Source organism: Euleptes europaea, chromosome 17 (genome assembly GCF_029931775.1).
Source record: "Euleptes europaea isolate rEulEur1 chromosome 17, rEulEur1.hap1, whole genome shotgun sequence".
In the NCBI taxonomy this organism is placed as follows: Eukaryota; Metazoa; Chordata; class Lepidosauria; order Squamata; family Sphaerodactylidae; genus Euleptes; species Euleptes europaea.
In genome coordinates, this window is record NC_079328.1 from 47,786,570 (window position 1) to 47,812,828 (window position 26,259).

Genomic DNA, 26,259 nt, shown 5'->3' on the forward strand with positions numbered 1-26,259 from the left:
ATGTTCAGAGGCAGTCTACCTCTGAACACCAGTGCTAGAGGGCAGCAACAGGGGGAGGCCATGACCTCTGAGTCCTATTGGTTGGCCTTCCAGAGCTACAGGTTTACAGATCACCAAACACTTGAGGCTTTCCTGACTGAGGCCACATCATGGATTCAGGGGATCGGAACTCGGCTCTTTTGGAGACAATTCTTGCATGCAGCGAAGGGGCAGAATTACCTGGTCTCTGCAACAACGGATGGCACAGAGGCTAGGACAGAACCATGGCGCATACAGAGATGCTGTGAGCACACCCCCGAGGATATGCATATTGCTTTGGGATCACAAGAGCCTTTAATTAAAAAAAATATTTTTAAAAACCAAAATGAAGCCCCAGCGGTCTTTTCACACCATTTTGCTACTTTGCAGCACTCTAAAGGTCTCAGACTTTCTCAGGTCTGCTATCCAAAATCCTTTAAATTGAATTTGCGGAGGGGGGTTAGACATCAAAGCCCGGCATGGCCCCTCTCCATAAATGGATACAGTCCTATATGGATGGACTGCAGCTATCTTCTACTATGCAAGTCTCTTGGGTACATCTAGCAGCGAAGAAAGTGGACAGGAGAGAATTTTTCCCCTCTAGAACTTTAGCACTTGGGAGCTTTAAAAGGGGTTTAGACAGATGCAGGGAGGGCAGGCCCATCAATGGCTTATCAGCCACAGTGATTTAAATGGAACCTCCATGTTCAGAGGCAGTTTACCTCTGAATACAAGTGCTGGAGGGCAGCAACAGGGAGAGGTCATGACCTCTGTGCCCTATTTGTGCGCCTTCCAGGGTTACTGGTTGTCCACGGTGGGAAACAGGATGCTGGGCTAGAAGGGTTGTTGGTTCTGATCTAGCAAGGCACCAGTGATGTTCTGATGTAGCTCAGTATGGTCTACTTTGTCTGACAGAAAAGGATCCTGTAATAGTTTAAGGTCCACAAGATCTTCCCACCTGTCTTATCACTCCACTGCTAGGGTTGCCAGGTCCCTCTTCGCCACCGGCGGGAGGTTTTGGGGGCGGAGCCTGAGGAGGGCAGAGTTTGGTGAGGGGAAGGACTTGAACGCCATAGAGTCCAATTACCAAAGCAGCCATTTTCCCCAGGTGAACTGATCTCAGTCGACTGGAGATCAGTTGTAATAGCAGGAGATCTCCAGCTTGTACCTGGAGGTTGGCAACCCTATGCACTACGGATCTGTCCAGCGCTGAATTGCCAAGGGAATGGGGGGAGGAGGCTCAGACGTCCCAGCAGCATCTTTCTGCGCCCATGCAACCGCTCTTCCAGTCCTACACGTGCTGGGGCCAGACTGTGGGCACCGGGAAAGACACTCTGTACATGCTCTGAGACTATTTCCAGTCTCAAGCCCTGCAGAATTCCGATCCAGCTCTCGGTTCGGTCACCCCGTCGCCTGCCTAGCTAATTAGGAGCAGTGGGGGGGGGGGAAATACACCCCAGGGACCAATCAGAAGCTCGGGCACCTCCGATTGGTGGCCTCGACCATTTCTACCGTATTTCTCTCCTTCCAGGGACTTCCCGCAGCGGTTTTTGGCCGCCCGGGTTTGTGGAATAGCTTCGCCCTCTTGAAGGCGCAATTGAACCCGCGGCCGTCGAAGGCGCGTCTGAATGCGGCCACCCCGCCGCCGAAGGGAGTCTCGCTTCTTCTTCTTTTTTTAAAAAAAATATTTTTTTTAATTATTTTTCCAGAATTATTAATCACATAGTTTAACAATTGACATAAACCATAAAAAGTAAAAACAAATAGGAAACATTGTTAAAGATATTTGTGTATAAACAAAGAAATATTGACTTCCCCTACACCTCCCTCCATCTGGTGATAAATTAGTAATCTCTTTTGCATAAAGTTCTAGTCCTGATATTGTTGCTAATATTTATTAATAGTTAGTACTATCGTATAAAAGAAAGAGAAAAGGGAACAGAAAAGAAAAGAAAAAAGAAGAGGGCGTCTCGCTTCTTTATCGCTCTCCCTCTCCCCTTGGGGAAAGGTTTGGAGGCCGGGAGGGTCCCGAGGAAGCCCCTCTGGCTCCCCCAGGGAAGGCGAAAGAGGATCCGCCCCGACGCCGGGTCTCAGTTCCCAAGCTAGCTGAGCGCGACTCTGGGACGCGGACTGGCGTTGACACCGGGCGGCGGCGGCTTCGGATCAGCGGCTCCCGAAGGGAGTCGAGGCGCGGCCGGACCCGCTTGTGTGAATGCTCCGGCTCCTCCACGGAACGTCCCCGATCCTTCGACCCGAGTCGCGAGTAGACGGGACATTTCCTTCTTGGAGGGGTCTGCAGAGCGGCTGCGGGAAGAGAGACGGGGGGCTTTCGACCCAAAGGAAGAGGCGGAGAGCTGACCCGTCGCTCCCTCGCCTTTCGGTCCCCATCCCCAGCGCCTGACTCAGAGAGACATCTTATTGAACGTCAGTGGAAAGTGGAGTTTGAGGATAGCAGTGCCCCCCCCCGCACCGAGTTCGGGCTTATTTCATTATTCTTTTTGGCCCTTTATGCATGGGAGGTTTTGCCCTGGATTTGCCACTCCCTAGATCAGTGGTTCCCAACCTTTTTTTGACCAGGGACCATTAGGACTTTTTTGTTCGGTGCAGGGACCCCAAGGTTCAAAATAAAAACTCCAAGAATTTGAAAATAAACTTTAATCATAACTGTTAGTTAAACATTAAACTTAGAATAATATTTGAATATATATTTTATAATAGAAAATATTATAATTGAAAATATTAATTTATTATGGGTTTATAACTTTGCTTCGTGGACCTTAATTTAGTTCTCGTGGACTCCTGGGGGTCCATGGACCCCTGGTTGGAACCAGTGCCCTAGATGCACGTTTTCCCCATTTGAATTTTGAAAACTGCATGGGGGCTTATTTTTTTAGTTTTGAGAATTTGGATGGGGAAAATGTGCATCTAGAGAGCGGCAAAACCTCCCATGAATAAATGGCCGTTGAGTTTTTAATGCACTTTGGGCTTGGGAATGAATGTGTGTCTAATGTAGGCGTATGGGCCCAATCCCAGTAGCTGCAAGACCCAGAAAGAGATGGGTTAAGCCTTGGAGAGAATGGCAGCACCCCCCCCCCCATACCCATCCTTTATCTATCTGGTTGTATGAAAGAGCAAAAAACAAACAAACCACCCTTGCCATTCTAGAGTTGCCAACCTCCAGGGGGGATCGGGAGATCTCCCGGAATACCAACTGCTCTCCAGGCAACCGAGATCTGTTCCCCTGGAGAACACGGCCGCTTCGGAGGGCAGGCTCTAGGGCATTCCAGAGAGAGAGATCTGCCAATTGTCTGATTGTACACAGGAAGATGTAAAGATGCAATTGTGAAAATTCTTACTAGTCTTTCAGATGCCATCTAAGATAACAGTCATGTGTGAATGAATCCTAACAGGTTTCTGGATGTACATATGATTGTTTCCATGCCCAGCAAGAGAGTTTAAAAATACAAACAAACAAACAGGAAAAGTGGCAGGCCAATCCTTCTGTTTGTTTGTTGACCTGACTCTTGGAATGCCCCCGCTTAAATTTAAGGCTCTTCTGTCAACCCAAAGCAGTGATGCAATCTCTTAAGGACCAAAAGGCCAGTGTGGTGTAGTGGTTAAGAGCAGCAGACTCTAATCTGGTGAACTGGGTTGGTTTCCCCACTCCACATGAAGCCTGCTGGGTGTCCTTGGGCTAGTCACAGTTCTCTCCAAACTCTCCATCAAAGTCAGTATTGTCTGCTCAGACTGGCAGCGGCTCTCCAGGGTCTCAGGAAGAGGTCTTTCACATCACCTACTTGCCTAATCCCTTTAACTGGAGATGCCGGGGATTGAACCTGGGACCTTCTGCATGCCAAGCAGATGCTCTACCACTGAGGCACAGCCCCTCTGAGCCATAACCAAACAGAAGAGAGGAGATGAGTCATGGGAACATCCCGGCTGGTTCTGGCTCTGGTGGCGTGGCTCAAAAAGGCCGCATGTTTCAAGCCATGGGCTCAGAGCTATTGCCATATGGCACCCCCCCCCCAAAGTTTCATGCCTCTCACCAAGCCCCTTTTGAGTTATCTGCAAATGAGAGAAGGGCAAATGGTCTAATCCAGCTGGTTCAGAGGTTCCCAATTTCCTCCCTTCTGTTGAGCAAACGTTACGATGGCATGAGTTTGCCTGACCCTTTTGAAGAAAGCCATTTGCCACCATCAAGCATTGTAGTAATTTTACAAAGAACATTAAGATCACGTGCTATTTAAGAGGAGTACGGAGCTCCATATAGCACTGAAATTCTATCTCTTGGCCCTGGGGGGAAATCATTCAGCACACCAGCGGCATTTAAAGGTTTGAGACTCCACTGAGAATGTTGGCCACAAACTTTGAAGGACTGGCTCTCTTACTATGAGCCTGGGGCGGTGTGTGTGTGTGTTCTTTGTTCAAAAGCACTGGTTGGTTCCATGCCCCCCCCCACCATGTAGAGATTTGTTCCACTACAACCTGATCATGGGCTATTTGGTGGCTGCTCTAGCACTATGGATGAATTAAAGCAGATTCATCGTTGTTATACTTTTACGAGAGTCGTAAACCAGAATTGCTGGAGCGATGTGATTGGATTATAGTTGGTCAGGGCAGGCAAGGGTTAGGGGTGCCAGCTCCAGGTTGGGTAATTCCCAGAGATTTGGGGGAGAGCCTGGGGAGGGACCTCAGTGAGGATGTCATGCCACAGAGTCCACCTGTCAAAGCAGCCATTTTCTCCAAGGGGATCAAACTGCAGTGTGGAGATTAGTTATAATGCTAGGAGATCTCCAGGCCCTACCTGGCGGTTGGCAACCCTAGCAGGGATACAGATTTTGTTTTTAATGAGCACCATTTATTTCTTATGCCTGCTGGATATTTTAAAGTTTTCTTCTTATTTTCTTTAATCTGCATTGATTTTATTTTAAATGGATTTATTTTGGTTACCCACCTTGAGTCCTTCTGTTTGAGAAAAGCGGGCCTATAAATGCTGGAAATGTTAAAATAAATCTTAAGGACTAGAAACTTTTGATTTTTTTAAAAAAGGAAGGATGTGGCATATCTCGGGGTTGTGAATTCTGCACCAGTTATGTTGTGTGTGGGTTTTAAGGGGAGGGTAGCTTTTTGGAGACCAAAGAGGAAGCTTTCCAAGATCTGGGAAACAAAAGTGGGGCGGGGGCATAATCTTTTATTTGCCACATTTCGCTGTTCCTCCTGCATACCTTTGCTCTGAACTGCAACCATTGGCTACCTTTGATGTAATCCATGACGCCAGTAAATAAAAATAGAGATAAATATCAACCCCAACGAAGGTTTACACAAAAGCCAAGCATCCTAAAGGGCTAATGTAAGCAGCGACCAGCTGTGTGCACTTGTAAAGTTGTTATAAATCCTTTTCTTGGTTATAAACAGGAAAGTACATAATATAAAGCAATGGAGCTTGCAAATGATCAGAATCTTCCTAAAGCTTGCCAAACCACCACCCCCTTTTATGACTTTTGGGGCTCCCCATCCTAGGGTGACCCCAAAACAGAGCTTATGAAACTAGCCAGTCCCTCCACAAAGAGGGAGGAAAATGGTTTTGATTGTATTAACAGAAGAACAACAAATACCCAGTCTCCTTCATGCCTTTCCTTTGCCAGGGTGGGCAGACCCCTGCTGCGGGGTCAGTAGGGTTGCCAAATCTGGAATGGATTGGGAAATTCCTGAGATCATTCTCCTCACCTCCATTTTATCCGCACAACACCCCTGTGAGGTAGGTTAGGCTGACAGTGTGACTGGCCCAAGGTAGAGCTTTCATGGCAGTGTGAAGATTCAACCCCGGGGGTCCCAGATTCTAGGCAGACACTCTAAGCACAACAGTACACTGGTTCTCTGTAGCAGGAACAAAAAAATTGCTGCCTATAGAAAGGAACAAGGAACAAGGTGGTGGTGGGGATTTAGAAAAATCTTTACATCTGAATTCCTCTGATCGATAGGTCTGCTAAAATCTAAAGTTGAGCCTACAGTGGTTGCTCCATTCTGTCTGAAGAGATGGAAAGAATTGATGTAGATGAAAGCAAGGTCTGGGGTGGGGTGGGGAGAGATGATGGCCAAGCCTAACATGATCTTATTAGATAGAAGAAGAAGAGGTGGTTTTTATATGCTGACTTTCTCTCTCTTTTTAAAGAGAATCAAACCGGCTTACAATCTCCTTCCCTTCCTCTCCCCACAACAGACACCTTGTGAAGTAGGTGAGGCTGAGATAGTTCAAAGAGAACTGTGACTGGCCCAAGGTCACCTAGCCGGCTTCATGTGTAGGAGTGGGGAAACCATCCCAGTTCACCAAATTAGAGTCCTTCACTCCTAACCACTACACCATGCTGGCTAAGCTAAGCAGGGTCAGCCCTGGTTAGTATTTGGATGGGAGACCGCCAAGAAAGTCCAGGGTTGCTATGCAGTCAGGCGATGGCAAACCTCCTCTGTTTGTCTCTTGCCTTGAAAACCCTATGGCAGGGATGGGGAACGTCAGGCTCGGGGGCCGTTTAAGGCCCATGAAATAATTTGGTCTGGCCCTTTGTGGGTCCTGGAAGATCTCTAGTTCAGAAGGATCTAAGACTGGTGATCCACCCCCTCCCGCAGACAGGAATAGCCTGTATTCAAGGCAGATGTCAAAGGAATCTTTTCCCCCCTTGCAGGAGAGTCGTTAGCTATGGAGCTGCTAGGTCCGCCCAAGAAACTGTGTTAACCCTTTCCCACTAGGGCCATGGAGAAACGTATTTCCTCTGTACTACAAGAGGGCTGGGGGCAGAAGTGGAGACAATAGAGCAACTCCGGCATGCAGCTGGATGGGTACACCTGGCTGGTGCAACACATCATCCAGTGCCACCAGGTGGGTGAGTGCGCCACCAGTTCAATACCTGCCTGCTTGCCCGTGCCGGGGGGGGGGTGTCATCTGGGGCAGCTGCCTGCTTGGTCGGCTAATTTTTGATAATTTTGTATGGCCCACGAATGATGTTATAAATATCCAAACGGCCCTTGGTGGAAAAAAGGTCCCCCACCAATGCCCTATGGGGTCAGCATAAGTCAGCTGCCACTTGGCAGCCCTTTGCACACACATTAAACCAGTTAGTCCATCCAATAATTAGGAAACAACTCCCATCTTCTGTGCAGGCTGTTGGGATATTCTGTGGCTGTGTTAGAGGATATCCCTTCTGTCTAGGATTGCCTGATTCCAGGTGGGGCCTGGAGATCTCCTGGATTGACACCTGATCTCCAGGGGACAGAGATCAGTTCCCCTGGAGAGAATGGCTGCTTTGGAGGGTGGTCTCTATGGCATTACAACCCACAGAGCTCCCTCCCCTCCCCAAACCCTCCCCTCCTCAGGCTCTTCCCCCCCCCCCAAATATCCAGGAATTTCCAAACCCACAGCTGGCAACCCTACTTGTGACTTAAGTAGGCTCTGAAACACCAAAGGCCAGTGGGAAGGGTTGTTGTATTTATTTATAAAGGGAGGGGCTGTGGCTCAGTGGTAGAGCCTCTGCTTGGCATGCAGAAGGTCCCAGGTTCAATCCCCGGCATCTCCAGTTAAAGGGACTGGGCAAGTAGGTGATGTGAAAGACCCCTGCCTCAGACCCTGGAGAGCTGCTGCCGGTCTGAGTAGACAATACTGACTTTGATGGACCGAGGGTGTCTGATTCAGTATAAGGCAGCTTCATGTGTTCTTGCTTTCATATCAGTGGCCACTTTCCTTCTGAAAGGCAAATAAAGATTTTCACAAGACTCTTCAGACTGTGTGTATTTGTTTGAAGTAAGCTGCATTGCAAAATTTGCAGCCGTGAATCCGAACATCGATCCATTTTTATGGGTACATCCTGTCTGCTTATGAAAACTTTTGCCTTGTTTGGGGAACCAAACCTATTGCAGGACCACAGTTCATCTGGGCAGGGCGATTCATCCCATGTTGGCCCACATAGCAAGTGGGAGTCACTGAAGAACTGGCACATGAACCCAACCCTTATTGTTATACAGTTTAAGGGCAGGAGCCATTGGAATTTTTAAATAAATATTGAGGATTTCAAATTGTAAATAATGTGATTTTAATTGTTGTCGGAATTTGTTGTGAGCCACGCTGAACCTGACTTGGCCTGGAAAGGGCAAGATAAAAGTTGAAGGGGCTGTGGCTCAGTGGTAGAGCCTCTGCTTGGCATGCAGAAGGTCCCAGGTTCAATCCCCGGCATCTCCAGTTAAAGGGGCTGGGCAAGTAGGTGATGTGAAAGACCCCTGCCTGAGACCCTGGAGAGCCGCTGCCGGTCTGAGTAGCCAATACTGACTTTGATGGCCCAAGGGTCTGATTCAGTATAAGGCAGCTTCATGTGTTCATGTGAAAGGATAAACAAACAAACAAACAAATAACCTGAGGACCTTGTCTCTACTATAGGAAGGAAGATATCTCAGGAAGAACATAGGATCATGTGAAGCTGTCTTAGGTCTTTTATGCATGGCTGTTTCACTCGCCGTCACCCCTCCAACAACTTTTGGTCTCTGGATTATGCATGCTGTTTCTGACCCATCAGCTGTCGCCTCAGTTTCCTCTTGCGTTTCCCCGCATTTTGCCCGTGTTTTCCGATTCAAGATAAAACAAGTCCCTCAAAAGACGGGCAAAATGCGGGGAAACGCTCGATCACATGACAGATAGCATCTTCTACTTTCTTCAACGTGGCAATCGGATACACAATGAAAATGGGCGAAAAATTCCAAAGACTTCCCAGCAATCTCACCAGACGAGAGTTGCAGAAAGGAAGCTGTCCCAGGGAAACCAGCTTCGCATCTCTTGGAACCTGTGTGTAGGCCTGCAGATTCAACATGTTCCGGCAAGGGGATTTCCTGCTTCTAGGATTTGAATACAGTGCCAGGCATGGGTGGGAACAAATGTTCAATTGAAACCAGGATGTTTTGTGTCCGCCCCCCCATCCAGCCTTAACAATGTTTACAAATGACACTTTCCAGACTCCGGCCTATGTGATCATGCCAGGCAGTGAAAAGTGCTTTTGAGTCTCGCGGGCGTGATTTAGGCCATGTGTGCATGCTGCCAATGTGAAAAGAGGCTCCACAGAGGTACAGCTATAGATTCTTTCCCCCCACCCCAATAATTTTTATTTTCATTATAAGGGTACAGAAAGGAAAAGGGGGGGAACACTGAGGGAGAAAAGGAAACATAACATACAAAATAGCCATGCTCAGCTTAGCTGATCACTTATCACCCCAAAATACTTCTTTAAAAAGAGACTAAATTAGTCTGAGCCATTATCTTATTGACCCACAATTAATAAAAAACACACAGCTAACTACTACTGACTATTGTGTCTGCTTTGCTGAGATAAATCTTACTTATCTGCTATATCCATTATTGCGTTATTGGTTATATCCGCAATACATAATGTGTTCACATAGGGTATTGTGGGGGTGGGGAGACATTCTAACATCTTATATAAACAGGCAGTTAACAAGTGCTTAAAAATATACTAATATTTGTCATTTGTTTATGTCTTAGAAATTACCTATCAACCAAGGAGATTGATTAGTTACAGGCCACATGTATCTGTCAAAAAGTGGTTTCCATCTCTGTTTGCGTTCATCTAGCAACTTTCTGTGAATCAGGTACAGAGGTACAGCTATAGATTCAGTAAGTTGGTGTGTGTGAGAGTGTGAGGGAGGGAGCTTGTTTTTACGACAAGCCTTCTGTTGTTTTTAAATCTGCCTGGAATGCAAGATTTTGCTTTGAGCCAGTCTGGCCATTAAGGAAGATGAAGCAGACTGCCTCTGATGGCAACATTGACGTATTTTGCTTTGCATCGTTGGCATGAGAAGACAGAGCAGAATAGAAAAGTTTTAAATGAATAAATGTGAACATGCACGACCAGCTCAGCATCATCTGCCCAGCCTGATGAAGGCTCTCTAAGGTCTTCCTCACCTGCACTACCTGAGGTTATTTTATCTGGATACACAAGGGATTGAACTGGGGACCTTCTAAATACAAAGCATATTCTCTGCCACTGAGCCAGTTTAAAGGGCTGTCAAAAATTGATAGGTTACGATATTTTTAACACCAGGGCGGTCCATTTGGCATTTCTGTCTCAAGCACCAAAACATTTCAGGCCATCTCTGATTCTCTACTGAGTTGTCTGCAGGCGTACATGCCACGTAGAGGCACTGATGTTCAGACATGATTCTTGGTGTCAGGAGATGGAGCATGGTTTTTAGGAGCATTAAACACACACACACACCCATCTCATTTTGCCCTGCTGGCCCAAAAGGTTTGGCAAGTTTCTCAAGCCCAAAAACCTGACCCTTCTGTTTATCATTGGGCGAGAAGGCTACCCACTCATTGAATTCTCTCAGTGGCGGTGGTGGAAAGAACCTCTGATTCATGCTTAGAAAATGCCCTTATTTCCTAAACCAGCTTGCGAAGTCAGTGGCAAAATCCATTCACCAGGGTAAAGGCTTATGGTTGAAAAGATAATATGTAGCCCCCTCCCTTCAGAGGTTCCTTGTTGAGAGAGAGAGAGAAAGAGAGAGAAAGAGAAAGAGAAGGGTGAATTGCGTGAGAGATATGGCAACTTTTATCTTTATAGTGTCAAGAAAAAATAATTTTAATTTCCCCCTTTTTTAAAGTGTGAAATGGTAGATGAATAGCCAATGGTTGTTAAATCTAAGAAAGAAGAGAGAGAAAGAAGAGAGAGAAGAGAGAGAGAGAAGAGAGAGAAGAGAGAGAAAGAAGAGAAAGAGAGAAAGAGAGAGAGAGAGAAAGAAGAGAAAGAGAGAAAGAGAGAAAGAGAGAGAGAGAGAGAGAGAGAAAGAAAGAAAGAAAGAAAGAAAGAAAGAAAGAAAGAAAGAAAGAAAGAAAGAAAGAAAGAAAGAAAGAAAGAAAGAAAGAAAGAAAGAAAGGTAACCCAGCTGACTCCCCGCTGGCTTTGCTCTGAGCCCCGGCAGCGAATATCCTGCCCTGTGCTTACAGCGTCAAAGGAAGGGGGGCGGAGGAGGAGGGGGGCGGAGGACGTGAGATTTCAAACATCAGATCAGCGCGTTTATATATTGGGTGCCCGGAAATTTTTCCAAATAAACACAGCTTGATTCGACTTGGGTGGGCAGACTTATCAACAGACTAATGCTATAAACAAATGAAGGGCGAAGCGGGGAGCCCCATTGGCCGCCGCCCGTCGAGCCACGTGGAAAGGGCCCGTCGGCCGCAATGCAGATTTTAATTAATGTGGGTGGGCTCCCCGGCGGCCCCCCGAACGACTGTTTACCGGAGACCATTTATTTTCCAGCCCTAAGTCAACACAGAATCGCAAACTTACAACAATTATTTCACATTTCCTCCTCTTTCCTCCCCCCCCCCCCGCACCTCCTTCTCCCTCTCCCCCCGGAGAAGCGCGATGAAGCGCCGGCAGAAGGCGAGGAGGCGAGGGAGAGGCAAGGCGCGGTCCCCCGTCCGGCCAGGGTCCCCCCTCGACGGCGCCCCCCGGAGCGCCCCGGACCATGAGCCGGCTCTACGGCGGCCCCCTGCCCTCCGCCCTGGGGGGCTCGCCCGTGGTCTACCTCTACGGGGCCGAGCGCGGGGGTCTCCCCGGGGGTCTCGGCTTCGCCCCGACGGGCGTCCTGGCGCGGCCGCCGCAGGAGCCGCCGCAGAAGCCCCCCTACAGCTACATCGCCCTGATCGCCATGGCCATCCAGGAGGCCCCCGAGCGGAAGGTGACCCTCAACGGCATCTACCAGTACATCCTGGCCCGCTTCCCCTTCTACCACGACAACAAGCAGGGCTGGCAGAACTCCATCCGCCACAACCTCTCGCTCAACGACTGCTTCGTCAAGGTGCCCCGCGAGAAGGGGCGGCCGGGCAAGGGCAGCTACTGGACCCTCGACCCCCGCTGCACCGACATGTTCGAGAACGGCAACTACCGGCGCAGGAAGAGGAAGCCCCGCGCCGCCGGGGGCCCCGTCGGAGGAGAGGAGGCCGAGGAGGCGGCCGGGGAGCCCCCCAAGAGGCTCCGGGAGAGCCCGGGGCGCAGCGCCGACGACCGAGCCCGGGGGGAGGGAAGCCGCCCGCCCGCCCCGTCCGCTTGCGCGCCCCCGCCGAGCCGCGCGCAGCTCCTCGACGGAGGCGCTTCGGGGCGCGCGGCTGGCCGGGACCCCTCCCGGGCGGACCCCCAGGGCCCGGGCAGCGCCGCCAAGCCCCAGAGCTTCAGCATAGACAGCATCCTAGCCAAGAAAGCCCTCCGCAGGCCGGCCAAGGGCGAGAGAGGCGTCTCCAAAGGGGACGGCCTCTCCGACGGCGGCCCGCTCGACGCCCGCCCGGCTTTCAACGCCTCGCTGGTGCTGGATTCCCACGTCCAAGGGCGCTTTTGCCAGCTGGGGATCCCGTTCCTGTCCTACTTGCCTCTCCGCTTTCCAGAGACGGTGCTTCACTTCCAGTAGCCCCCCGACGGGTCCTGGCGCCGCCGGCGGAGGCACCCGCCCTGGTACTGGAGGGGTTGCCACGGGCAACTGAACGCAAACACGGGACCGGGCGCGGGGGGGGGGAGGCCTTGGGGGCTAATTCGGGCGGCGCTTGCAGAATGTAGTGCGGGGGGGGGGAGAGACTGGCGTTCCCACGTGCACCCCGGACCGACCCAGGGAGAGCAGCCCCGTTAGCGTGAAGGCGAAGGGCCACCTCTGGCCCGAGAAGAACCTTTTACTTCGAAGTAAGCTTCGCTGCTTCCTCCCCTGCCCAGTTTGCTCCGGTGTCACCCCCCTCCTCCCCTTCAGAGGGCTAGCAAGCGAGCTTTGCGCCTTGCTGAACGGTTTTGCGGATCGCACCGGAGCATCGGAAGAATCGTCTCCTCGGCTTTGGACGGCCTCCCTCCTCCTTCCGTCGGCTTCTCAACACTCGCGAGGCTGCGATCCTCAGCCAAGCGCCTAGGAAGTCGGTCGCTTTTGCAATGAATGGGCTCTACTTCCGAGTAAACATAACATTAGAGTCAGTCATATGACCACTCCTCTTGTGGTCTGGTTCTGCATCTCTCTGGTTTAAAACTAGCTGGGTTTCTTTCTGTCTGTCTGTCTGTCTGTCTGTCATTCTTTCTTTCTCCTCCTCTTTCTTCTTTCTTTCTTTCTTTCTTTCTTTCTTTCTTTCTTTCTTTCTGTCTGTCTGTCTGTCTGTCTGTCATTCTTTCTTTCTTTCTCCTCCTCTTTCTTTCTTTCTTTCTTTCTTTCTTTCTTTCTTTCTTTCTTTCTTTCTTTCTTTCTTTCTTTGTCTCTTTCTCTCTTTTCTTTCTCTCTTTTTCTCTTTCTCTCTCTCTTTCTCTCTTTTCTTTCTCTCTTTTTCTCTCTCCTTCTCTCTCTCTCCTTCTTTCTCTCTTTTTTCTTTCTTTCTCCCCCCTCTCTTTCTTTTTCTCTCTCTCTTTTCTTTCTCTCTCTCTGTCTCTCTCTCTTTTCTTTCTCTCTCTCTTTCTTTCTTTCTTTCTTTCTGTCTGTCTGTCTGTCTGTCTGTCATTCTTTCTTTCTTTCTCCTCCTCTTTCTTTCTTTCTTTCTTTCTTTCTTTCTTTCTTTCTTTCTTTGTCTCTTTCTCTCTTTTCTTTCTCTCTTTTTCTCTTTCTCTCTCTCTTTCTCTCTTTTCTTTCTCTCTTTTTCTCTCTCCTTCTCTCTCTCTCCTTCTTTCTCTCTTTTTTCTTTCTTTCTCCCCCCTCTCTTTCTTTTTCTCTCTCTCTTTTCTTTCTCTCTCTCTGTCTCTCTCTCTTTTCTTTCTCTCTCTCTTTCTTTCTTTCTTTCTTTCTTTCTTTCTTTCTTTCTTTCTTTCTTTCTTTCTTTCTTTCTTTCTATTGAAACAGACTTCATCATGAATAAACGTGAAGTTTGTGGAATAGGAAATGGCCATAGGATTTTGAATAAATCCCATTAAAAAAAAAAACCCCAACCTCCATTGGAAATGGAGTTTCTTACTACAGAGAAAATGCCTTTTGGAAAGACTGGACTGGTGCGCGCGCGTGTGGGGTCATCGCAGACTGTTTGCTTCACGTTGCTTTTGCTTTTCCAATAGTCTTAATAGCGTGTCCGTATTTAGACAGAAAACAGTTCACGCCATGCGCCAACTGGACCTCATTAGAGTCATTAGCAAAACCAATTGACCACAGCAATAAACCTTCAGGTGAAGTTTAGCTTATAGGAAACTGGAGAAATCCTCTAGAAATACTTTTTTAAACCCACATCGTTTTCTTTCAGACTTTTTATTTTTAAATAACTCCTATATGTATTATACAAAAGCCAGAGCTTTACATTTTTTTTATTCTTGCGATAAATATCTGAGGCTCTCTTTGTATATTAGTAGGTAAATGTCCTTTAAAGGTTTTTTTAAAAGATACATATATTTTGAGTTTTCATTATGAAACGAAACCTATATTCAATAAAATATTTGGATAAAATCGAAACGTGTCTAGCGAGCCCCGTTCTTTTAGGTGATTTCTTCCCAGTACTAAAAGAAGATAGTGGGTGGGGGGTGGAGAAGCAAATGTGGGTTGTAACGCTGAAGGAATAGCTAGAAAGAAATGGCACCCCCTTAACTGCAGATTGATGAAGCTAGTCCTCAAGGAGGCCAGGGGAGCTTTGTTTGGAGAGGTGACTTCTTGAAAGGCCTCTTCCGCAAATTCACTAAATGGCCACAGGCAAGCCCTTTTCAGGAGGAGACTCATTCATAACAGGAGGATAATAATACTGGCCTTCCTTGCAAGACTGTTGTCTGAGAAAAACATCTTGGATACTGAAAGTATGGTATCAATGCAAAGTATTGCTGTGCATCTATTTCTCCCCTCCCCCAGGTGACTCTGATGAGGTATTAAAATCACAAGATATAGTATTCAAATATGATGCCTTTCTTTTTTGTAAACCAATCTTGAATAAATCCAACTGTGGGCTTTTGAACCTCACCCATGTGGCAACCATCCGGCCTTTACTGAGACCTTTGCAGTGAACTTTACAGTAAAGCAGGTTTGGGAAAACCTGTGGAAAAGCTGCAGAAAACTCTGGAGGGGCATGAATGTGCTACAGTGCTGTGGGGAGGGGGGAACGCCACCCACATGACATACCCACAAGTCCCAACAGCGTCCATTAAAACATATAAGCTGTCTGGGAAAGCATTTTCTCTCTCTCTCTCTCTCTCTCTCTCTCCTGAAGTTTCTTCCCTCCTCATCCCCACGAAGACAGGAATGTGGTCGAAATGCAGAAGATTTCAAGACGCTCTTTTGGCAAGAGAGCCACAGTGCCATAGAGACAGCCGGCTTCATTCCTAGGAAGTCCTTCTGTTGGGGCCAGCTTATGTTTTTCCCATGTTTGAATAGAAAATGTGGGGGGAAATGAAGTTCTCCATTTCATGCTCCTGGTGAGCCCTTAAATGGGGTATGAGCAGAAGAATCATGCCTTGCTTCTCCCTCGCAAGAGGTACACTGCCCTAGGACATGGAGGATCCTTCTATAGCCATTGACAGACTGCTCCTCCGTGAATGTGTCTTGTTTCCTTATAGAAGCTGTTTAAGCCACCAGTCTTGTGGCAGTGAGTTCCATAAGCTAAATCTGCCTTGTGTGAAGAAATGCTTCTAGTTCTGGAATTATGGGAGAGGGAAAGTCCAAAAAAAGCTATTTCTATCCATTTTCTCTACACTGTACCTAATTTTACCATGCCCCTTCCTTCCAGTTGCTTCCCCCTTTACTTGAAGGCCTCAAATATCTTATGCATCTATTATATTTTAACCCGCCCATACTCCAAGGAGCTCAGGGGAATGGGATTAAAAATACTGCCTTTCCTTGTTGCCGTTTTGTGTAACCCTGACAAAAGCCACACTAAACTCTCAGACAGCTTTAAAGCAGAATTGGACAAATGTATGGGGGAATCTATATTATCTGTACTGGGAAACTATTAGCACAAATGATACGTAGAGAAAGGGCAGAAAAGACAGACGGCAGGAGGAAATACATCCTAGTGCAGCCACCCAAAATTATTAGGCTTGAGAGATAGTGTGGTAGAGTGGCTACAGAGTCAAATTGGGATGGGGAGGTCTGGATTCGAATTCCCACTTAGCCTCATAGCTCAGCGGCAGGCATTCCTAAACTGAGGGATTCAAACGCAGGTTGGCTGGTGACCCCCGGCTGCATCTGGAGGCCCCTGCTTCCTTGCTCTTTGAATCACAAGGAGCGGAAAAAAAGACCCTGTTAGGGAGCCCCCTCCCGCCCACGGCAGCTCCTAACCACACTGTTTCGCCCACCCGCTGGCAAGTTACTGTAAATTCCTACCAACATGGGAAATGCTTGGTTTTGTGTGAAGGCTAATAGCCGCGTGCACCAAAATAATCTCTCCCGTCCCGTTTCAATGTCCCCAGCAAAAACAAAAAACCATTCAACTGCGCCCGCAATTCGGCTCCCAGACTTTCCCTTCTCTTGGCTGCCTCTGGGTCCACCCCTGCCCTGTGGCTTCTCGCCCGGCCTCTCCTCAAAACACCATCCTTGTCCTACATGGTGAGTTTATTCGCCTCTTTCCTGAGGCCGCCGCTGGCCACTTTTTGGGCTTGGAGGGGAGAAAGAGGCTGCCTGAGAGCGGCTACGTGTGAGGAGTCCTGCTTCCTGCCTTCCATGACTTTCCTGGCTGGAGGGTTGCCACAGAGGACGAAGACGCCACAGAGGACGAACATGCCAGAACTGAGCCGCACAATCCGGACAAGCACAAGACCTCCCGGACTTGCCCCATTTCAGCATGCAGGGTGAGGACTACATGTTTACATAAATATATGATCATAAGGAAGGCCCTGCTGGATCAGACCCAGGCCCATCAAGTCCAGCCGTCTCTTCACACAGTGGCCAACCAGGTGCCTCTAGGAAGCCCACAAACTAGGCAGCTGCAGCAGTATTATCTTGCCTGTGTTCCAAAGCACTCAATATAATAGGCATGCTCATCTGATCCTGGAGAGAATAGGCATGCATCATGACTAGTATCCACTTTTACTAGTAGCCACAAATAGCCCTCTCCTCCATGAACATGTCTACTCCCCTCTTCAAGCCTTCCAAGTTGGAAGCCATCACCACATCCTGGGGCAGGAGTTCCACAATTTAACTATGCGTTGTGTGAAGAAATACTTTTATGTGAAGAAATATGCATAATTTTATAGACCTCTATCATGTCTCCCCTCAACTGCCTTAATTTCCAAGCTAAACATCCCTAAGCCTTTTAACCACTCCTCATAGGGCAGTTGCTGTAATCCTCTGATAATTTTGGTTGCTCTTTTCTGTACCTTCTCAAGCTCTGCAATATCCTTTTTTAGGTGTGGTGACCAGAACTATACACAGTATTCCAAATGTGGCCTTGGTTTCAATACCCCTTTGCCAATAACCTCTCTGATAGGACAATCAAGCTTGTCAGAGTGAAAAGTTGCAATTAGCTTTCCCCCTTATGAATTAATTTTCTGTGTGCAGGGAGAAAAAAATTCCCACTGAGTAAATAGGAAATTTTTCTGGGTCCAAAATTCTCTGCTCATCAACTTCACTGTGCTACTCTCTTTCACAAACAGACCCTCTCATTGTCTTTGCCTTCTATCCCTGAATTTGTAAGTGAACCAAAATACTAAATTTCCAAGAGTTAACCTTTCTGAAAGGCTGAATACTGCTAAGCAAAACATTCCCCCCTCCTATCTGAAAAAGACAGTGGATTGACTCCAATATTTTATTTCCATCTTTGTTGAATGAGGCCTGACAAATTACTTGCCCAGGGTGATGCTGATCGCCACTTTGGGGTCAAGAAGCAATTTTCCTCCAGACCAGACTGGCCAGGGATCCTGGAGGGTTTTTTGCCATCTTCTGTGCATGGAGCAGAGGTCACTGGTGTGTGTGTGTGAAGTAGTTGTTTATTTCCTGCATTGTGCACAGGGTTGGACTAGATGACCCTGGTGGTTCCTTCCAGCTCTATGGTTTTATGGTTCTATGGCTCTCACAGATACTTGGGAAGATGTTAAAACTGTTATTGAAAAGATACCACTTTGAAGGCTCTGTGTGTGTGTGTGTGTGTGTGTGTGTGTGTGTGTGTGTTTGCAAGAGTAAATGACCCCAACCAAACCCCTCCATGTTGAAAACTAGCAGATCAGGGAACAGGCTAGGACAGAATTCCTGGCCCTGAAAGCTAGGCTTTTCTTACGCTGGGATATTTTTTGTGTGTATCTTTTTTTCTCTTGTTCTCTCTGTGTGTGGCTATCTGTGCATTCTATGCCCCCCTCCCATTTCTCTCCTCATTAGTCTAAAAAGACCAGGGAATACTCTACCTGATTACTTATGCAAGCACTGGAAGGGCAAGCCACAACCCCACACTGCTCAGCCTGGCCTCGATGTGAGGCAGGAGATCCCTCTGATCTTAGCCTAACGGGCAAGAAGACAGCCTCTAAGAAAAGCAGCAGATGGGAACAGCCTGTTATTCATCAGTCTGGCCATTGCCCGGATTATTCCCGTAGGATTCTTTTAACGCTTCATCCAGACATATCATTAAGTGCTTTATAACACGCCAGATCTTTCATACAGTGACCTTCAATGGATTCCACTGCAAGTTCAACCAGGGAAACAAAAATCAGATTTGGAATTAGCCAGAAGAGTGAATAAATAGGGTTGCCAGGTCCCTCTTTGCCACTAGCGGGAGTTTTTGGGGAGGAGCCTGTGAAGGACAGGGTTTGGGGAGGGGAGGGACTTCAATGCCATAGAGTCCATTTGCCAAAGCGGCCATTTTCTCCAGGGGAACTGATCTCTATCGGCTGGAGATGAGTTGTAATAGCAGGAGATCTCCAGGTAGTACCTGGAGGTTGGCAGCCCTACAAATAAAGCAGCAAGCAAGAGCTGGGGGTTGAGGGGTTAGGATAGGGTTGCCAAGTCCAGGTGGGGAAACTCCTGGAGATTTGGGGTGGAGCCTGAGGAGGACAGGGACCTCAGTGGGGTACAATGCCTACCCTCCAAAGCATCCATTTTCTCCAGTGGGACGGATCTCTGTACTCTGAAGATGACCTGTAATTCCAGGGGATTTCTAGGTCCCACCTGGAGGAGGGAGTGAACTGTGAGGCATGCAATACCTCATGCTGAATCTAGAAGCTGTGTTGAGTTTGAGAGATGCACCCGAAACCTCCTTCCAATGCTGTATGCAGATCTGGGATCATGCATACAATTCCCTCTAATAATAAAATGGGGAGGGAAAGTGGCATGGTATAGTCTGTTCTCCTCAGTTCTCGGAAGCCAGGCAGGGGAAGAAGAAGAAGACGCTGCAGAGGAAGGCAATGGCAAACCACCTCTGCTTCTCACTTGCTTTGAAAGCCCCTTGCTGGGGTCACGATAAGCCGGCTCCAACTTGACAGCACTTTATACACATACACACAATAATAAAACGCTGGTGCCTGTCATGAATAGGGTTGCCAACCTCCAGGTACTAGCTGGAGATCTCCTGCTATTACAACTGATCTCCAGCCGATAGAGATCAGTTCACCTGGAGAAAATGGCCACTTTGGCAATTGGACTCTATGGCATTGAAGTCCCTCCCTTCTCCAAACCCCGCCCACCTCAGGCTCCACCCCCAAAATCTCCAGGTATTTCCCAACCCGGAACTGGCAACTCTAATGATTGGACATGGCAGAATCCTAGGCTAGGTGGACTGTTCATAGGGTTGTCAGCCTCCAGGGGTGGCCTGGAGATCTTCCGGATTTACAACTGATCTCCAGGCAACAGAGATCAGTTCCCTTGGAGAAAATGGCTGCTTTGGCAATTGGACTCTATGGCACGGATGTCCCTCCCCTCCCCAAACCCCGCCCTCCTCAGGCTGTGCCACAAAAACCTTATGAAGAGGGACCTGGCGACCCTACTATTAAAAGTTGTGTGTTATGACCTACATTTCCTCAGGATTACTCCCCTCTCCTGGGATCTGTAGGAGTTAAATCTTGGGGAACGGCGGAGGGGGAGTGATGCATCTTGATTTTCGTGCCAATACATGTAAACACACAGAAGAGTCACCGAAGGCCTGTACACAACTTCCTTTCACAGTCCTGTAACTGTCCACTTGAATAGCAAGTATGCCAAATATCTTTGACTTGCAGCTGTTCCGTACAAAAAGAACAACCTGATCCTCCGTGAGATTAAACATTTTGAAGTTTTAAAATGACAACAGTTACAGCCAGTTCATTGATAAAGTTTTTTTTAAAAGCCACACAGACCAGGAAGAAAACATCTAAAGGTGCCGAGGACGACTCTGTCCTTACTGGGAGGACAGGCAAATAGGTAAATGAAGATAACCTGTCTCTTTTGAAAGGGATAGGAAATACCACTGATCAAAATGCACTGGGTGAATTTTAAGGAGAAATAATAATTTTGGAAGGATGTTTTCCTTCCCCTGCCCTTTGGAAGGATGTTTTCCTTCCCCTTCCTTCCACAGCTTTTATTATTTACTAAAAAAAAAAAATCACATTTGGGTATTTCTCCCTTCCTCCACTGTATCTTCACAACAACCCTGTGAGGTAGATCAGGCTGGGATAAAATGACATGCCAAAAGGAGAGCCAGTAAGATTCATGGCCAACAGCGCAATGCTATGCAGAGTTACTCCAGTCTAAGCCCACTGAAATGAATGGGCTTAGACTGGATAGGATTGCACTATAAGTGGAGATTTGAAGGGGTCTCTCCCCAGTTCTGGGCCAACCCTCTAACCATTACACAGTATCTTTCAAGGTGATTGTAAAATGGATATTCCCCATCATGTCCTGTTTATGAACTTTTATCAGGTATGTGTCTGGCCACCATGGGAAAAGAGATGGCAGAGCAGCATAGAGTTGTTGGTTGGGTTTTTTTATATGCCGACTTTCTCTACCACTTAAGGGAGACTCAAACCGGCTTACAATCACCTTCCCTTCCTCTCCCCACAACAGACACCCTGTGAGGTAGGCGAGGCTGAGAGAGCTCTAACAGAGCTGTAACTTGCCCAAGGTTACCCAGCTGGCTTCGTGTGTAGGAGTGGGGAAACAAATCCAGTTCCCCAGATTAGCCTCCGCCGCTCATGTGGAGGAGTGGGGAATCAAACCCAGTTCTCCAGATCAGAGTCCATCACCCCAAACCACCACTCTTAACCACTACACCACACTGGCTCACGCAGTATGGCAAATTTGGTGTTTTTATGGCTGGTAGATTTTTTTTGCATATACACACTCAGGACTAGAAACGTGTTCTTGAAATAAGGCAAAATAAGTGGAGATCCCTTAATCTTCACAACAGGTTCTTGCTTCAGGCTGCCACACTCCGCGGTAAGATTAAAGTTACCTAGGTTTGAAGGCACTCCTTCCAGCAGATTACAAGAAACTTCAGACAAGATCTTGCGGAATAACGAAACATATTGTGAATAACGTTCATGCAAACACAATTTATTTTAATCCAGCTTCAGTGCCCATTCAGCAAAGCATAAAGAATGTTTGTTTAAAAGATCATTGCTAAATTTAGCATGAGCTCACTCAGCCTAAATCTGAACGACATTTTTAGAGAGCACACTGCAAATCAGGAATGCATGGAGAAATAAATAAACTTTCCCACATTTCTGGAAATCAGGTCAAAAATGTGCTTGCTGATTCTTGCACAAAGTGTGTTTCCTACACAGGCGGAATGGAACACGTGTCATTTCATGAATCGGATATGTCACAACTAATAAAACTCTAACAACCTCAATCTGTTGTTATTATTGAGGGCATTTACACACTTAACCCTTGAGAGAACAAGAACGTGCTTTCCTTATCCAGGGTGTGACTAATAAGCTTCAAAGTAAATCACAGAAATTTAAGTAAGTGTGGGGTGGAGTTCATCTGAAAAGAAAAATCTATATTTCATTCAATATTCCCCTTTGGCAGGAGTAGATCAATAGCTGAGACCCTAGAGAGAAAATAAGGAGAAAGAAGAAGAAGACTTTCTCTACCACTTAAGGAAGACTCAAACTGGCTTACAATCACCTTCCCTTCCCCTCCCTACAACAGACACTCTGTGAGGTAGGTGGGGCTGAGAGAGTGTGACTAGCCCAAGGTCACCCAGCTGGCTTCATGTGTAGGAGTGGGGAAACAAATCCAGTTCACCAGATTAGCATCTGCCATTCATGTAGAGAAGTGGGGAATCAAATCTGGTTCTCCAGATCAGAGTCCAAACCACCATTCTTAACCACTACAACACGCTGGCTCTCTGAAATAGAATTGTGTCAATTTCCCATCCAGTACAGGTGGCTAACAAAATGACCCCAATACCATCCCTGTATAGCCACCACAAGTCATGACGACTGAAAAGTGGTGGAGCATGGAACACAGCATGCCACTAGACCTCATTAAGGCTGAGGGATACATGAGTATGAGGTGTAGATTGAAAACAACATTTTATTGATTTTTCTCCACTTAAGGGGTCAATTTGACCCCACCCCTTCCATTAAGGGTTTAACTTGTTGGTCTTTGCTGCACATTGACAATTTTCTGGAAAGCACTGAGGCAATATCAGTGACTGGCAGTGATGGGGCGGGGAGCTCTTCACAAAGGGGGGCGTCTGGTGGGGCCATTTAACATGGAAGAGTTGCGCCACGAACACATGAAGCTGCCTTATACTGAATGAGGCCATCGGTCCATCAGAGTCAGCATTGTCTACTCAGACTGTCAGTGGCTCTCCAGGGTCTCAGACTGGGGTCCTTCCCATCACCTACAACCTGATAGTTACTGGAGATGGCAGGGATTGAACCTGGGACCTTTTGCGTGCCAAGCAGATGCTCAACCACTGAGCCACAGCGCCTCATGCAAACTGAAAATTATCTCAAACTGTCTAACATTCTGGGGCTCTCGTTTCAAAGGGCAGGAATCGCAATTGTCTTGGTAGGTGCTTGGCTGGTGTTGGAACCCTGAAAAACACCCAATCTTGCTGCCCTCTGCAGCTGACCCTGGGTACTAGGTTACAACTACTGCTGATCAAAGTCTGCACTTGGAAGAATTCTTCATAACGGAAACAATGAAGAAAGGATCCGGCGGCCAAGAGGAAAGAAAAATCGAAAGGTTTTTTTTTATTATTCTTTCTTCCAAATGTTTGTTTTGTTTGGTCTGTTTAACTTGTGGTGGAGCATTATAATATGATTATAACTTACATGATTCCTCAACCTCAAACTGGATAAATTCAATTGCTCAGTGACAGGCCCTACTCAACAGAGCTCCAGACTGGAGGAAGGATACAGCACACTTTGGGGATTCGATACAGGTTGGAGCAGACAGGAAACATGCACTGATCTGGAGCCAGGTACAGAGAAGGCATAGGAGCTAAAAGGGACCGTATATGAATCAGGGGGATGGTGATCTTGAAAAATCCACCGGGGAGGGGGCCCTGGGGTGGGAAGAACCGGGAAGGTCAGAGGGTGGAATCTGGAGAATTATAACTATTTTGGCAGGGGGGATAGCTAATACTTATTTTTTGAAAATGAGATATTTCTCTAGTGTAAAAAAAGGCTCTAATTCTTTAAATTGAAATGTTTAGCTGAAATATCTACGACTCACTGTGAATTTAGGCAGATAGTGAGAGGGAGGGCAGAAATGGATGAGCCAGTGCTCAGAAGAAGAAGAGTTGGTTTTTATATGCTGACTTTCTCTACCACTTAAGGGAGAATCAAACCGGCTTACAAGCACCTTCCCTTCCCCTCCCCACAGCAGACACCCTGTGAGGTAGGTGGGGCTGAGAGAGCTCTAAGAGAGCTGTGACTAGCCCCAGGCCACCCAGCTGGCTTCATGTGGAGGAGTGGGGAAACACATCCAGTTTACCAGATTAGCCTCCGCCGCTCATGTGGAGGAGTGGGGAATCAAACTCGGTTCTCCAGATCAGAGTCCACTGCTCCAACCCACTGCTCTTAACCACTATACCATGGTGGCTCTCCTGTGCACCTTTCTTATACGCCCAGGGGGAATGCCGATTGCCTCTTTGAGGTCAGGGAGGAATTTCCTTCCAGGCCAGATTGGCCCAGGGATCCTGAAGGCTTTTTGCTTTCCTCTGAGCATGGAACAGGGGTCACTGAAGGAAAGGGGTAGCTGTGAATTTCCTCCACTGTGCAGGAGGTTGGACTAGATGACCCTTGGGTTCCCTTCCAGCTCTATGTTTCTGTGTCACTAATAATTTTTTTTCTTGTTTAAAAAATAAACCATAGGTGGGGTGAATCACCTTTGCCCCCATCCTAGCTATGAGTACACATCTACAGGCATTAATGGACCACCAAGTCATTTACATTTTTTTAAAAAATCACACAAATATGGAGATTTTTGCCCTGACCTGGATGGCCCAGGCTAGGCTGATTAGGTCCGATCTCAGAAGCTAAGCAGGTTTGGCCCTGGTTAGTATTTGGATGAGAAACACCCAAGGAAGTCCAGGGTATCTATGCAGAGCCAGGCAATGGCAAAGGTCATCTGTTTGTCTCTTGCCTTGAAAACTCTACGGGGTCGCCATAAGAAGGCTGTGACTTGATGAAACTTTCCACCATAGGGTTGCCAGGTCCCTCTTCGCAACCGGCGGGAGGTTTTTTTGGGGCGGAGCCTGAGGAGGGCGCGGTTTGGGGAGGGGAGGGATGTCAATGCCATAGAGTCCAATGGCCAAAGTGGCCCTTTTCTCCAGGTGAACTGATCTCTATTGGCTGGAGATCAGTTGTAATAGCAGGAGATCTCTAGCTAGTATCTGGAGGTTGGCAACCCTATTGCTCCACCACAGTGGAGAATTTTTAGAATAACGAATCCCGCATTTGAATGCAGCTCGGCAGGCGGAGACTACAAGGAGTCCACTAGGGTTGCCAACCTCCAGGTATTGTGTATTGGCATTTAATTTAGTGCTTATTTCATTGTAAAAACTATTTCAGCATAGGTTTGTTGTTTCCTGTAGTTTAGCTAACCTCCAGGTAATGTGAATATAGTACTGAGCTCAACCAAAACAATATAAATACTGCAAAAGCAAACTATGCAAACATGTATTGTGAAGAACATGAAACATCTACAAACAAGTGAAAACAACAGTGAATGTATATACAAGTGAATTCAAAGTAGAGTCTTTTTTTCTTTTCTTTTTCTATTTTCAAGGTAAGCGACAGTCTTATCTTAAAGCTTTAAGATAAGACTGTCACTTACCTTGAAAATAAAAAAAGAAAAGAAAAAAAAGACTCTTTACTTTGAATTCACTTGTATATACATTCACTGTTGTTTTCACTTGTTAGTAGATGTTTCTTGTTCTTCACAATACATATTTGCATAGTTTGCTTTTGCAGTATTTATATTGTTTTGGTTGAGCTCAGTACTGTATTTCCATCACTATCCTTGTAGTACTTGTGTGCATATTTTTTCCAGAACCTCCAGGTAATAGCTGGAGATCTCCTGCAATTACAACTGACCTCCAGCCGACAGAGATCAGTTCACCTGGAGAAAAGGGCCACTTTGGCCATTGGACTCTATGGCATTGAAGCCTCTCCCCTCCCCAAACCCCACCCTCCTCAGGGTCCACCCCCCAAATCTCCCGCCGGTGGTGAAGAGGGACCTGGCAACCCTAGAGCCCACTCAACCCCCCAAACTTGGTAAGGAGCTCTTATTCTCCCCACAATTCTTTCTGTTATCTGTGCGTTCTGTCCCCACTGAATTAGTTTGCATCAGCTGGCCTTCAATTCCACACACACACCCCAATGCATTCCTGTCACTACGATTGCTCCAAAACATGCCGGGAGACCAGGCTGTGACTCTGGAAGGGTTATTTATAGGGGCTCATTAATCAATAAAAACTTCAAAAAGAAATAGTTTCACCCTTCTATGGGGAAGCCAAAGAAAACGAACATCAAGACAGGCTTTATACAGAAACAAAAATGAGCAGGCGAGACCGACGGCAAGACGCTTCGTGCAAGGAAAACCCTGATTGCCAGGAAGGCAGAAGGAAAAGCGGCGCAGTTAAGTAATCCCATTCCCATTGCAAGGTCAAAGTAAACTGTTAAGCATCAGGTTGCTTCAGCCCCCTCCTTGGATTTTCATGCATGGCATGGCCTGGAATATTCTGGAAGAACCTTCCACCTCTTTCAGCCAAGATGTTAGCCCTCTTTTCTTTCACAGCCACCCTGTGAGGTAGGTTGGGCTGAAAGTTAGGGCTGCCAACCTCAGGCTAGTAGCTGGAGATCTCCTGCTACTACAACTGAACTCCAGCTGACAGCGATCAGT

At 47.3% G+C, this 26,259-nt stretch overlaps 1 protein-coding gene across 1 annotated transcript; it reads left to right on the forward strand.

Moving 5' to 3' along the window:
- Positions 1-11,526: 11,526 nt before the first annotated feature.
- FOXL1 (forkhead box L1) lies at positions 11,527-12,477 on the forward strand. Its single transcript, XM_056862728.1, has one exon. The coding sequence runs from the start codon at positions 11,542-11,544 to the stop codon at positions 12,475-12,477; it is 936 nt and encodes a 311-aa protein (XP_056718706.1). The 5' UTR covers positions 11,527-11,541.
- The last annotated feature ends 13,782 nt before the right edge of the window (positions 12,478-26,259 follow it).